General features: G+C 48.2%; 1 protein-coding gene and 1 pseudogene across 1 annotated transcript; one reads left to right on the forward strand and one right to left on the reverse strand.

Moving 5' to 3' along the window:
• Nucleotides 1-786: 786 nt before the first annotated feature.
• LOC125547764 (NDR1/HIN1-like protein 13 pseudogene) lies at nt 787-1,664 on the forward strand (annotated as a pseudogene).
• An 8,865-nt stretch (nt 1,665-10,529) lies between these two features.
• LOC147979983 (uncharacterized) lies at nt 10,530-12,047 on the reverse strand. Its single transcript, XM_087515422.1, has one exon. It carries the CDS (start codon nt 12,045-12,047, stop codon nt 10,530-10,532), a length of 1,518 nt encoding a protein of 505 aa, XP_087371548.1.
• Nucleotides 12,048-14,658: the final 2,611 nt, after the last annotated feature.

Raw genomic sequence — 14,658 nt, forward strand, 5'->3', positions numbered from 1 at the left:
CTGCGCTTCACAGGTGCGTGCCTATCAGGCTATGAGAAAAAAATAACTGTAACTGGGATGTGCAGATCCTTGAATAGTAATTTGGTTAGGAAACTAACGACAATTTAAATGAACAAAATTTCAGCCAACCCACTGCACCAGATGCTGATGGTCGTTGAGTTTGGATCTTCACCGTTCGATGTTGGCATGGGACATGAGGAGAGCGACGACGAGTTGTCATTAGTCTTCTATGAAGCTGTGCAGCAGTGCGGAGACAAGAAGTAACTCGGCGGGTACGTGCTCCGTTTTAGTACATTTGTACATTCGTTTACTTTGCTTAATGATTGCTGATTTGCTTGCTTTGCTGTTGACTGTTTCAGACAATGGTTCCGCCACACTATTCCTTTCCTCGTGGAGGTGACAGGGCACCAGTTTAGAGTTTGGTTCGAGTACACGGTTGACTTTAGCTTTATGTGCATGGAAGGCGTCGTTCGATGCTTCAACGAGAAGGACCGTGTCATGAGTTGGAACCAGCCAGTGTGGAGGCTGCTGGTCTCTCTTCAAGTTTGGGTACGTGCACTGGTGAACAGGAGCTGTAGTGCGTGCTGTCCCATGATACAAAAACAAGAGATCATCTATTGACTGCAAAGCTATAGGACGTCCACGATAAGCATACTAGCACTGAACGCCGTGCTAAAGAAGTACTATTCGGCTGGGAAGTACCAATGCGCGCAAAACATTCTGGCACAGACGGTTTTGATATCGCAGATTGATTCGCACCCGCAACGTGAGGAGCAGGAGCGGCCTATGATGAACGACGGCCGCGTCCACCAGCTCCGACTTCTCCGGCGAGTACGCTTACTCCTCCTCCGACCCCTTCCCCAGCCCGCTCTGCAGTCCACTTCGAGAAGCCCGTCCCGCCGCCGCCCCAACACCAGCAGAAGCCGCCGGCGCCGCAGCCCGGCACGTACGTGGTGCAGGTGCCCAAAGACAAGGTCTTCCGCGTGCCGCCGCCGGAGAACGCGCGCCTCTTCCAGCACTACACCCGCCGTGCCGACTGCTCCTGCCTCCGTGCCTGCCTCTACCTCTCTCTCGCCGTCCTCCTCGCCACCGCCGTCGGGGTCGTCTACCTCGCCTTCAAGCCCAGGCAGCCGGCGTACTCGGTTGTGTCCCTCGCAGTGTCGGGCCTCGCCGGCGTCAGCAACGCCTCGGCCCCCGGCCCGCTCTCGTCGGGGTTCGCCGCGACCGTCCGCGCCGACAACAGCGCCAACGGCAAGGTCGGCGTGCACTACGACGGCGCCGGGAGCCGCGTCGCCGTGTCGTACGAGGGCGTGAGCCTGGCGGACGGCGCGTGGCCGGCCTTCTACCAGGCGCCGTGCAACATCACGGTGTTCGTGGCGAAGGCGAAGGGCAGCGGGATACGGTTCTCGGAGCGGGAGCGCGGGCAGATGGCCGCGGCGGAGCGGCTCCGATCGGTGCCGTTTGACGTGGATATCACGGTGCCCGTGCGGCTGCAGCTCGGCGGCGTGAGGACGTGGGCCATGCCGGTGATGGTTCGGTTCGCCATGACGGTGGACAGGCTCGCTGCCAGCGCCAAGGTGGTGTCCAGGCCGTGCGACGTCAATGTGCCGTTCTTGTTCCGTTCTGGAGGAACTGACGCCGCCGATGCAAGAAAAAATGGCTAATGGCTGATTAGGAGAGCACTTCTTGTAGGTAGCGGCCAAGGATTCATGCTGCTTCCGTGATTCTTTTTTCTCCTCATTAATTTGTATGTTGGTTTGATCGAGCAATGTTAATTCTTTTCTCTGTTGAGAACTTGAAATCATGTTCTGCCGCGAAATTGTGCTGCAGTAAAGATGTTCATGAGGTGCAACCTCTCTTCTCCTGAAAGACTGAAAGAAAATGGTGTTGTGCACTGGTACCTGTTCTGTTACAGTTTGAACAGTTTTATCATGTAGTTTTCAGTAGAAACTATACATTTTATTTTGGAACAGTAGCAACTACATGTCGTTCTGAATATGAAATACATGAACATTCGTAGTTCCAAGCAAACTTGGAATCTTGGATGTACTCCACTTTACACTAGGTTATTTATGCTTTTGCAATGAATGGGAGGTGAGTGCGGGTTGATTAAAGAAAACGGTAGGGGATTTTCTGCAAAAGTGTGTGTGCTGACCGGTCCGACCACCTGGCTGCCAATTGTCGAGCTGTGATTGGCCTGGGACTAAATCATCACATGAGGTGCAAGTTGGGGTATGACGAAGTGAAGTTTTGCAAGTTTTGGACTAAATCATCACATTCTATGCAAGTTAGGGTACCTGAGGTGCTATTACCTCAAGACAAAACCCTTCATGACGAGGGCAGGTCGGTGTATAATTGAGATTAGTGTCATTCGTTGTATTCATTTCCTACTTCACGATTTAACTTAATTCAATTCTAGTCCCCTATTTTTTTTGAAGTTTAGACAATTTACTTACGTACTCTATAAACTAATATAAGAGTGTTTAGATTACTACTTTAATATTCTAAACGCTCTTATATTAGTTTACGGAGGGAGTATTTAGCACATATCATGGATTGGACTGGAGTTCCTAGTGTAAAAACTAGGGTTTGAAAAACTGCACGACATCCAATACGAGTGTGACTATCTCATATATATAAGGGATATGTTGGAGACGTATTAGAGTGCAAGGGGGCCGCCAAGCAGGCTCGGCTATCGCATCGGCACGGGGCGTGGAGTCTACCAGACGGGCCTAGCTAGGGCGTCGCGCGTGGGTGCAAACGCGACGAAGGCCACCCAATGATGGTGACCCGAGCACGCCCTCGCGGTCCACTGTGACACACCGCCAGATGGGTCCGAACACGATTTCGTGCGCAAGGATACGCATGGGCCTCAGCCATGGGTGCGCCTGGAGCCACCCAATGACAGTGGCCCCATGTGAACCGGACGGTCCAACCTTCATGAACACTCTAGCCAGGTCGCCCGGGCGCGAGCCGTGTCGGTCCGGGGTGACTCCCACGGCACGCCACTAGCCAACGAATGGCCAGGAGGCATTGCCCGCCCGCGGAGGGCCAAGGATGGTGGGAACTCCACCATCCTTTATATAGAAGTAATAATATACCGAAGAGAGACATTGCTGGGATGAAGTGGCACTGAAAACATTTGAACTCTTTCAATATTGATGATAATGACTAGTTGTAGGGTTGCTGTCAGAATTAGCATAAAACACAAGGGAACTCTAAACTTTGAACAGAACAAATTGCTGACTTAGTTGTAAAGGCTGATTGAGATTAGAAGTCGCAACTTAGGGACTGTTCGGCAGCTCGCCAGCTCCCAGATTCAGCGAATCCGCGAGCGGAGCTGGCCCGAAGGGTCTGGCTCCAGGAAACTGGCTTCCAGGATCTACCCGTCGCCCACACACAAAAACGTGGAGCCGCAGCTTTGCCGATCCTAGGAATTGAGAAAATTGGAGTTCGGGATATTTTCAAAAACCTGCCACCGCGAAGTTGCTTACCTCTTCGATAGAAAGCCTATTAGCACGATCCCCAATCTCCTATGTCCTCACCCGCTCGTCAACCCTAGCCGCCAGCGGCGGACGAGGCCATCCCGCCGCCGGCGGCCAACTCGTTCGGCGACCCTGCCGCCGCCGGCCAACTCGTCCAGCCACCCCGATGATGGTCTCCTCCTCGAGCCGCCCCTTCCCCGACACCGCGAGTCCTTCCTCTACCTTGCCACCCCAACCTGTCAGCAGCCGGCACCGCCCAAGGTTGTCGGCCTTGCTCGTCTGCCCTGCCGGTAAGCATTTTTTCTTGTTGCAACGTGTGTCTTATGTCCAACAACTTCCATGCACCACTCTCTCTATTTTATAGGCAAGTACTATCTTGTAGACGCTGGCTACCCTAACAAAATTGGATATCTCGCGCCCTACAAAAGGAGAAAGGTATCATGTCCTTGACTTTCAAAGAGGTGCACCACCGAATACTCCTAAAGAGAAGTTCAATAGGATCCATTCGTCCAAACGCAATTCCATAGAGAGGGCCTTTGGAGTTTGGAAGATGAAATGGCAAATTCTTTTGAAGATGCCAAACTACTCAATTGAAACCCAGAAGATGATAGTCGCTGCTACCATGACATTGCGCAACTGTGTTCGCTTCCATGACAAGTCAGATCTCCACTTTGTTCGATGAGATAGGGATCCGGATTATGTGCCAACAATTCCAGAACGGTATAAGAAGTTTGTTGTTCCTACAAATGTATCAGATACGTCAACTTCGGAGGAAAATGGTGTTGACATGGATCTGATTAGGAACCAACTTGCTACTGACATTGCTCTAGGTTGGTGAAGAGTACTTTAGAAATATGTACCACTTTGATGAATATTACTTCAGGAATCTGTACCACTTTTGATTTGCAGAACTTATGCAAATATTATGCTTTTGTTGAATGAAATATTCGTGCACTGTGTTGATCCTTAAAATATGAGTTGCCAACTTTCTATTTTCAGTCAAAATGAACATTTGAAGATGCATTAGTCATAATTTGCACGCTTGAAAACATAGTAAACTAGACCAAAATTGCTCTCTGTTAGTGAAGGAACGTATAGAAAAGGAAGAAAACGCTCTCCCAACGATTTGGGCTGAAAAATGCCCTCCACTCGGTCCAAATTAGGCCTTTTAGCCAACTTTCCAGCCCCTACGAACCAGGCCTCACGTGACTTTCCCCCCAGCCTCCTTCTTGGGCTCACTTGGGCCTCTCCTCAATACCCAACAAGGCCGAATTCCAGTGAATACGGCTGGCAGCCCATGTGTGGTGACCGAAACCTGGAGCTGAGACACCGAACGAATTTCTCAGCGCTAGCGCTCGCGTCGGAAGCTCGCGATCGAAAACAGAAGCTGGATTTGAGGATTTCTGGGGGTGGGGAGTTGTCCAACAGGCCCTTACAAGCTAAGCCGATGATAGTAAAATAATCCTATTTTATATATACTACTCTCTCTGTCTCATAATATAGGACGTTTTTTTATATTGATGTAGTGTCAAAGATTAAGATCTTTGTTTGGCAATTACTATGAGATCGCCTCCCCTCGGGGATAGAAGTATTTAAGCGGCACGGACCTGGTGATGATCTATGCCCTTTCTGTGCGGTATCAGAGACCGGGACACATATCCTCTTTTCGTGTACCGCGGCGAGAGTACTTTGGACATATGTCCGCGAAGCGTTGGGGCCTGAATGGGAGGCCCTAAATCTCGCTGAGTTTCTCCAACTTAGAGCTTTACAGGCGTCACGTCATCGCCGCCTATTTTGGCTTATTTCTGTGGCGATGACGTGGATTCTTTGGACGACTAGGGATAAGATGGTGATAGAGAAGGTTTTTTCGAGAAAGGCGTCTGACTCCCTCTTCAAATTCCTTGCTTTCCTGCAGCACTGGCACCCGCTCTCAAGGCAGCATGATCGTGACCGACTTGGATTGATGATGGATGCGCTCCTGGCTTCGGCGCGTCGACTATCTTTCTCGTAGTGCCGTTATGTGGACGCCACTAGGTGGCTTTTTCTTTCTATTTCTTTTATGCTTTCTTGGATTTGATTGTGCTGTGGTCTCAGCCGTTGTATGCTCAGTGCGGTTGAACTTGAATTATATTAATCGTTATTTTATTTATAAAGCGGGGCGAAAGCTTATTTTAAGATAGTGTCAAAAAAAATCTTATATTATGGGACGAAGGGAGTACGTACTAAAGATTGGATGAGATCAGATGCAAAACAGTTTACATAGATGTGGGTCATCAAGGTGCCCTGACATAATAATGCAGGACAAGTAGCACGGTTGTCGCGGGCTGAAGGGCTTGATCTCGACTCCTAATTCTAGTTCGCCGACGTGCATGTCGGCCGCCATCCTGTCGCGCAGCTCCCGAGGCAAGAGCGCCTGTGGGCGTGACAACGGGACGCTCAACTCCAAGGTCGATCGCCTGTTGACGCAGAAGGCGGGCACCTCGCCCCACGCCATGTCCACCTGACTGTACGATATGGTCACCATGCTTTTCTCCCTGCAGTCCTGTTGTATCGGCCGCCTATTGTCCACGCGCAGAGTAAGATTCGATTCCGGGAAGATGACCGGGCTACGCAGCGGATCCAGCCCTTCCATGCCTGAAATCTCGACGGAGAAATAAGGAACAACCCGGCCGCGGGTCGAGACACCCAAGGCTATCGTGCCGATAACAAGAAGGAGAACTACTGTCAGCACCACTGCCTCACAGACACCAAAATGCTGGCAGCTTACCAGATCCTTTTCTCCGCCGTCCCCGCCCGCCGGCTGCGGCTCCACTCCGCCGTCCTCCTGTCCTGCCATGGAAGCGTAGGTACGTACGTGTTTGATTTGATTGATTGATAAAAAAAAGAGAGAACCAAGCAAGGCAACTTCCTCTGCCTTTTAAAGAAACAAACTCAGATATGATATGTACGGATAAGTAAGGTAGCTTGTTGTGTATGGCCTTTTGCCGTATCTCACGATGCAAACTACGTACAATTTGATGGAGTAACTATTCCATGCCGCCTCAGGACTCAGGAGTCTGTCTATAATAATTTTCTTGCGAACCGCCCAACTCGATCAGCAAGGATTCCCTGATATATGTAAATATAGTCTATGTCAACAACCTCAAGTTTCAGCGGTTCCTTCCAATATTGTTAGGGGGACGGAGAAGATGTCGCCCACCGAAGGTACAGGCACAGCCACAGCCACAGCCACAGCCACAGCCGCGTCCCCGGACAAGAAAGATTGGTGGATGAATCCCTGCTTTGGGTGCCTGTTTCTGCTGCTATATGTGACGGCGATGTTCGCACTGACTTGGTGCGTGCTTGCGATCCTAGGTGAGGAGTACTACACCGTGGAGATCACTGGAATCAGGCCTTCAAATTTCCAAGAAGCACAAGACGCGGCGGCCTTGCCCTCCTTCGACATCACAATGCGCATCGACAACCACTTGAAGAAAGACATCTACTTCCAAGATTGGCAGTTCGCCATCTCGCTCGACGGCATCCCGCTTGGCCACGGTTCTTTTCCCTACAACCTCATGGCATACAACATGTCGGACGCCACGGTCACGGGAACTACGTCCACCGTGTTGGTTGGGCTGGCCAAAGAGGTCCACAATCACATCTCAAGTGGTAAATCCTTTGACGACTTGGAGTTACAGGTCCACATGAGGTGCATGGTTAACATTAATGGCAACATTGACCGCACCTGGCTCTGGTGTTCCTCGGGATTGGGAGACCACTCTCCACCGTCTCCTTGTGAGCACAAACTCGTGATTGAGGTGTGATTTCTTCGGTTCAGCTTTATTATGCACAAAGAATCGGATTCACTCTCTTGTAACATTTTTTTGAATTGTTTGGATACTCTCCTGTAACATAGTTCTATATATTCGAACTTGTTCCTTTATATTGACTTTTTGTTGGTTATTATATGTGCAAGCCTTCATATACATATGTTGTGTGACTATTAGTTTGATTAGATGAAGGGACCATGGACAACCGTTCTGCTACACCAGCTCTCACCTAACCACCCCACCCCTCCCCCCCCCCCTCCACCCCCACGACCGCACCGGCGACGACCGCCATCCCACCGATGGCCTCCACCCATGAGATCTTGCATTTTTTTTCTTGGTTTTTTAGGAGATATATCACATGACTAGGCACGAGGATAGAGCTTGAGGTCAGGCGAGAGGCAAGTAACACTGCTAGGGATTCATATCTTATCATTCATCATGGAACCAAACGGATCCTCGGGACCGTTGACGAAGGTCGAGGAGGAATTGTGGATGATGATGAGGGCACAGGGACAACGTGCAGAGGAAGCGGTAGAGATCCATGCCATATTGGAATAATCGTTCTCGTTGGTGTGCCAGTAGAGACGGTCGTCCATGATGGCGCACCCCTAAGTTGCTTGTTCAAAGGCCAGATTCTTAGTACGGGGCGGTCGCGGGGCATAATGCCTTGTGTCCATGATGAAAAGGGGGGGAGGGAGGGCTATTTGCCGCTATATTCAAGGTATACTAGAAGCAAATGTGACCGTTGACGTACCTTCTAAAACTAGTGGTTGAGATGAAATGTGCAAGAAAACATAACCCTTGTTTCAAATATGCCCTAGAGACAATTATTTGATGATTATATTTTTTTATATTCAAGAATTATTTATGGTTCTTGACCATTATCACTAATCATACATCATACATCATAGTCCCTCCGTCCCGAAAAACATGTCGCGAGGGAAGTTTTGCAAAAAAAAGCCCTCCAGTTTCTCCCGACCGAACCCGCGCTCCTCGTCTTGCTCCTTCGACAGAATCCCCAGCTCCGCTGCTCCCCGCCCCGTAACTTCGCTCCTCCACGCCGCCGCAGCTGCCCTATCCCCGCCGCCGCAGCTCCCCCGCTCCCCTGCTGCAGCTGCCTACTGCTCCACCGCCGCAGCTGCCACTCGCCTGCCTCACCAAGCTCCCCCCTTCGTCATAAAAATGTTCGATTTCCCCAGCTACCGCCGCGCTCTGCTCCGGCTGTGTCGGAACCGGCGTCGGCGAGCCCGGAGGCGCTGGATCCGGACCACCAACAACAACCTCATGTCTTAGGGTCAAGCGTGGTGGCGGCGGAGCAAGGATGGAGTCCGGCAAGGGCGGTGCAGACCGGCCACGGGGCTCGCTGGAGAAGGAGTTGAGGGATGGCAGCGGCAGCAAGGCCATGGAGGCAGGGTCGACGGAGTGGCGGACGGCAGAGCAGGGCCTTGGCGGCTTGGCTATAGGCGGGCGCTCGATGCGTCGTTCCCGCGCAACAGAAGCAGGGGAGGCCGCCGGGGTCTTGGATGGCGACGCGGGACCTGACGGCAGCTTGGCGCGGGCGCCGGGGCCGCCGGAGTTGGCCCCTCCGGTGGTAGCGCGGGGAGGCACGGCGCGGAAGGGAGGAGGCGGGCGACGGGAGGCTGCAGGGGCGACGCGCTCGGGGAGGGAGAGTGGGGATCGGGAACGAGGGGAATGGAGCTCGCGGCGGCCATTGACACCTAGTGCATTGGGATGGATGCAGGAGAGGTGCGTGCGTGCTTGCTTGCTGACCACCATGGTTCTGTCTCTGTTCTTTGTCCTGTAAGTGCCGGTGTTGCTTCTTCAGATAAGTGGCATGGAAGTGTTGGTGTTGCTTCTTCGATCTGCTGTAGCCCAAGGAGCAAGAGGTCCTGGTGCTAGATGATGCACATGGCAAGACCAATCTCAAGGGCCTCTCCAAGGTTTACTCTGCTCTAACAAATCAGCCTCTTTTCAAATTACACAGAGAATTGCAGAAAAGTTATGTTTGTTGTGTGTATCACAAATTCAGTTTTAGTTCCAGTGAAGTTTCTTGTCCTTTAGGTTTATTCTTATCAAAAACAAATTCAACTAACCAGACTCTAGAGCATGTAGTTTCCCAATAATCTTATCTGGCACTTCTTTGGATCTGTTAATAAGCAGACACCTCAATTTTGTAAGCTTAACAATACTGGATGGTAGCTCTTTTACACCAGTTGCCCTCAAATCCAGCATCTGCAGATGGCGTAGTTCAATTGATTATCTTGCAGTTGTTCAAACATTCTGAAAAATAATGAAATGTAAAGACTTAGTTCTGCTGGCCTGAGGATTATAATCAAAGACTAGCTTAACAATTGATGGAACATGTCAATTACACAGCAGTTTATAGTCAGGAAAAATATGACATGGTCTTACTTTCACTAGTTCATTCAGGAGAGGCAAATGGGGTCTTCCAAAGATTGGATGACATAACTAGACAAGCATACAGATTAGCGAAGGCCTTGCTTGCCAAGAGATAATCAATCTCGGTAGGAATGCAACAAGCAAGTGATATCAAGTGATATCAACAAGCAAGTGATCTGACCAAGCCAGCAATGAATAGTGAACATTGGTAGAGTTTTGCTTGATGTTATACTGTTGTCCCAGTTTGAAACTGAAAATTTGCAAGAGTTTTGCTTCATTTTTTTCTATTCACAATACAAGTCCAAACATGTATTGACAGTACATGTTCTATTTTTCTATTGTTGATGAGATCCATATTTGGATTATAAGTTAGCCCAAATTCAGTTTTAATCCAAATTATTCAAATATTTTAAATTAATTCAAATAACTAAAATCAATTCAAATAAATCCAAATAACCCAAATTAATTCAAATAATCCAAATTAATCCAGTTAATCTAAATAACCCAGATAATTCAATTAATCCAAATAACCCAAATTTCAATAAATTCCAATGAGGAGTTGATATACAAGGATTAGACAAGGCATACACAAGGACATGATATAATGGCCTCTTTGTCCCCTTTTGACACAAGATTACACAAGACATACACAAGGAGTACTTGGTATCAACAACTACCTGACTACATGACATAAGGGCCTCTTTGTCCCCTCTTGGCTACATTCTTTTCCTTTCTCTGGCCATTTCTTCACTTCACTTCCCTCCCCTTTAATTTTCTTTCTTTTCCCTTCTCTAGCCAATTCTTTCCTTTCATTTTCTTTTCCTATTGCAATTTACATTTCTTCTATAATGGCCCTAGTATCAACAACTACCTGACTGTCACAATATACACCGGTTATTTCCATTCCAGCATTCTGAAAGCGATCCTTGTGCAAGTGGGGCAACTTATATTGATTTCCTCCCTTGTCTTTCATAACTTCAAACATAACTGTTTCTAATGTGATAAAGCTTCTGTGCAACTTGTCGGGATCGTAGTTCTCGAATTCCTCTTCCACACCCTGTACCAGTTCCTGGATGTTTGTAGGTGATCTGCAGTCGGTTAGAGACTGGAGAGAGCTATGGAAGCAGAGGTCCAAACAACTTAACTCAGGGCTATTTGGGGGTTGTTGTAGCAATCGGATGTCAAGATCAGTTTGTTCCACAGCTTCTCGAAAAGCTACATCATTGGGAAGGACATGAGGCTTTGCGTTATCCTGTTGGATGAATATTGTTGCTCCCTCATCATCGTCAGGCCACTTATCCTGAATTGCCGGGATAACCTTACTGATTAGATAATCTCTGCACACAGGCCTGGTTACTTTCACTGATGTCAACACTTTTGTTCCCTTTGTTCTGTTTTGACTTGTCCGCTTCGCCTCAGTCTCTTCGACAAATGCCCAAATGCCGATCTTCCCATCGAATGTTAGCTCCCCCTCATTGTTATATCGAGGCTTGGCAACAACTGTTAGGAACATCACCTTCCCAATGCTGTGAGTGTTTGACACGGTGCGCTTCGGTTCGGGTTCTCCTGGAAGTACATAGTAACTATTCTTCACTCTCGTCGTGTCAAACCACTTCTCATCGATGTGAACCATATTCGTCATTGGTTTTAACATAGCCTGAGAAGTTGAGATCGAATTGTCATCGACCATGGACATACAAAATTTCAATCTCGCAAGCTTGTTCTCTAGCTTGAGGTGAGGCTTCACGGTGCTTGTGATGCGGTTGAGCTCATTCAACTGGAACCTCTTATGTAGGGTCGATCGGGCCACACCTAGAGACCGTGCCAGAGATCGAATTGTTCTTCTTTTATTCAGTGGGATTGTTGAGGTCCTCTCTAGATCCAGCTCCTTTCTCTTTCGGCCAGACCTTCCTGGCTTCTTGCTTGAGACATCTACTTCTTTGCCATCGGCAATTTGCTTTTTAGCCTGTTCCCAGATTCTTTCAACAGATCGTACACTTATGTCCAACCGGTTTGAGACTAGCAGCTTGTTGTCTGGTTGAATAGACCCATCTCTGAGCTCGATTACCAGCAAGGCAAAGTAAACACCATGCCTCTCCTTATCTGACAATTCTCTTCTCTTCTCTTGAAGTATCCAATTCATAACTTCATCCTCTTCTTCTTGAGCTTCATCCTCTTTCCCTTCATCTTCTTGAGGCATCCAGTTCATATCTTCATCGTCTTCCTCTTGAGGCATCAAGTTCAAATCCATAACTACATTCTCTGCCACTTGAGGTTCCTCCTCTTGAGGCATCAAATTCAAATTAATACCTTCATCGTCTTCCTCTTGAGGTATCATGTTCAAATCCATACTCCTGCTATCAATGACAAAAGATGAGTACATCATGGTACCATAACAAGGATATACACACAAAAAATGAGTAGAATGACAGGAGCGTTGCAAGAATTACAAAAATGTGAAGTACTGACTAAGAAATGTTATGACTAAGAAATGAAGCTGCTCCTTTGTAACACCATTTCATTTCTTATGAAACTTCCAACTCCTGTCATTTCAGAAAGAACTCCAATCCATCATGACCAATTTTGAAGTTTATGTCATTAGTTTATCAACTTCATTTTTTATGACTAATTTTGCTTAACTTTATGTAATGTTGTTAAGTGATCTGCTGCTGTTTGTGGTACAACTCCTGTTAATTTCAGAACATTGTGACCTTATTGCCATTGTGAATAGGGCAAGACCCATCTCAAGGGCCTCTCCAAGGTACACTAGTGTCAATAATACGCTTACTCTGCTCTAACAAATGAGCCTCTTTTCAAATTACACAGAGGATTGCAGAAAAGTTATACTCCTCTAACAATTCAGTTTTAGTTAAAGTGAAGTTCCTTGTTCTTTAGGTTTATTCTTATCAGAAACAAATTCAACTAACCAAATTAGTGGTTTTCTATCATTTTGGTATTGCCTAGGTGACTGGGTATATATAGTGGAAATAAACTGAAAAAGAAGAAAAACAACAATCAGTAAGATCTCAATAATACTCACGCAACAACAATTAGTAAGATTGAGATCTTCTTGCAATCTTTGTTTACAGCAGCACAAAGAGATTACTGGTGAACTTTTACATACAAGCATGGATTTGTGTACTGTGACTATCTACCTAGCTACTGTTCTGAATCTCCTATGTACTGCTTCTTCCTTCTCCAAGATTATGACATGACAAGTGCTTAACAGATTTGGAAATACTTTGGCATGGTTGAACTGATGCTTATTTTTGTTTTTCTCTCTGCAGGAGCAGATTTCAGTTCAGTTAGATTTCAGTTCAGAAGCAGATTTTGTGTTGCAATCATCACACTTAGGAGTAGTTTGTCATTTTAAATGGTCATTTAGTTTCAGTTCAGTTAACACTTCCTTGCTTCAGTAATTAGTTCCTTATATTGTCCAACATATTTGAATTAGTTCCTGATATTGACATTAATTTTTCATGTAGGCTCAATGCTCCTGATATTAGAGCAACTTTTCATCTTTGAAACTTTTAGCCTCAAATTGCAGACCTCCTGATATTGGTGCATCCCTTGAATAACAAAACATGCAAAAGGCTGGGAGGTCTGAACTCTAGCCTATACCTTTTGTGACAAATGTATAGAGGGCCATCTTGAAGCATCTTTACTATAGGAGTACTCTGTTTAGAACATGGAGCAAATTCAGTAGACATTTTTACAAGAATTCGGTAGATTTCTTCATTTGGATAGGAGTATTTTTCTGCTCCATTTGTCAATTGGATCAAGATGCTACTCTACTTCACCATAAGCAGAAGTATTTTTCTGCTCCATTCGTCACACACAGTTTTACATCACCATCATAAGTAGAAGTACCAATTGAAGTTTTACATCACCATCACACAGTTTTACTGTACCTTCTTCAGGGTGCAGAGTAGGAGCAACAGCAGCACGGGTAGGGTCAAGGAGCAGCAACACGGGCAGCTCAGTGGAGCAGCAGCAGCACGGGCAGGGTCAGTGGAGCAGCAACAACACGGGCAGAGACCACCGGCGACAGGGGAGAAGTAGCCGCACGGGTGCGTCGGCAGGGGAGAAGGAGCAGCACGGGTGCGCGGGCGTGGGAGATCGACGAGGTCGCGCTGGAGATCGAGGATCACGTGCGCGAGCTCCTGGTCCACCGGATCATGGAGGCAGGCTCCGGCGACGCCGGTAGGGGATCACGACGCGCACGCGCCGGAGCTCGAAGAGGATGCGCGGGAGGACGAGGAGGATGTGCGCGGGCTTCAGGAGGATGCGGGGGAGCTCGAGGAGGGATGCGCACGGCCTCGAGGAAGACGTAGCGGGAGATTCCGGCGACGCCCGCAGGTAATCGCAGCGGGAGGGGACCGCGGCGGCGCAGGTCTGGGCTGCGGCGGTGGAGGAGGTAACTGCCGATGGCGGCGAGAGCATGTACTTGGCGACGGCGGAGGAGCTCAGCTGGGCTCGCCGGCCCCTGGCGAATCACGCAGCTGGGCGGCGCCGGCCCCTGGCGACGCGCAGGCGACGGGCGGAGGAAGAAGACGGGGTGGAGGGACTTGTTTGAAACGCTTTTGAAACCATAAGGGTTTTTTTTGCAAAATTACCAATAAACTATGCCTGCGACATGTTTTTTGAGACGGAGGGAGTACATTTTTAAGAAGTTGCTCCCCACTTATAGCAACTCTTTCAACATGCATACTATCCACTTCAGTATGATGCCACGTTAGCATTTCATTTGCAAACACCAAATCACCAACCAATCGACTGATTCAATATCCTACACGTGGGACGTACACAACCATGTTTTGATTTGGTGCACTGGGATGCCGAGCGGCCGAGGCAGATATGGGCTGTAACTTCCTTCTTCACACGTTAATTAATTATAGCCCATGTCTGCCGTCCCGAGAGGCCAGCCATCGTGCCGTTGTTCAGCTTCTCTCTAGCATCAT

This window comes from Triticum urartu, chromosome 3A, assembly GCF_056163025.1.
Source record: "Triticum urartu cultivar PI428250 chromosome 3A, HENAU_Tu73, whole genome shotgun sequence".
Lineage (NCBI taxonomy): Eukaryota > Viridiplantae > Streptophyta > Magnoliopsida > Poales > Poaceae > Triticum > Triticum urartu.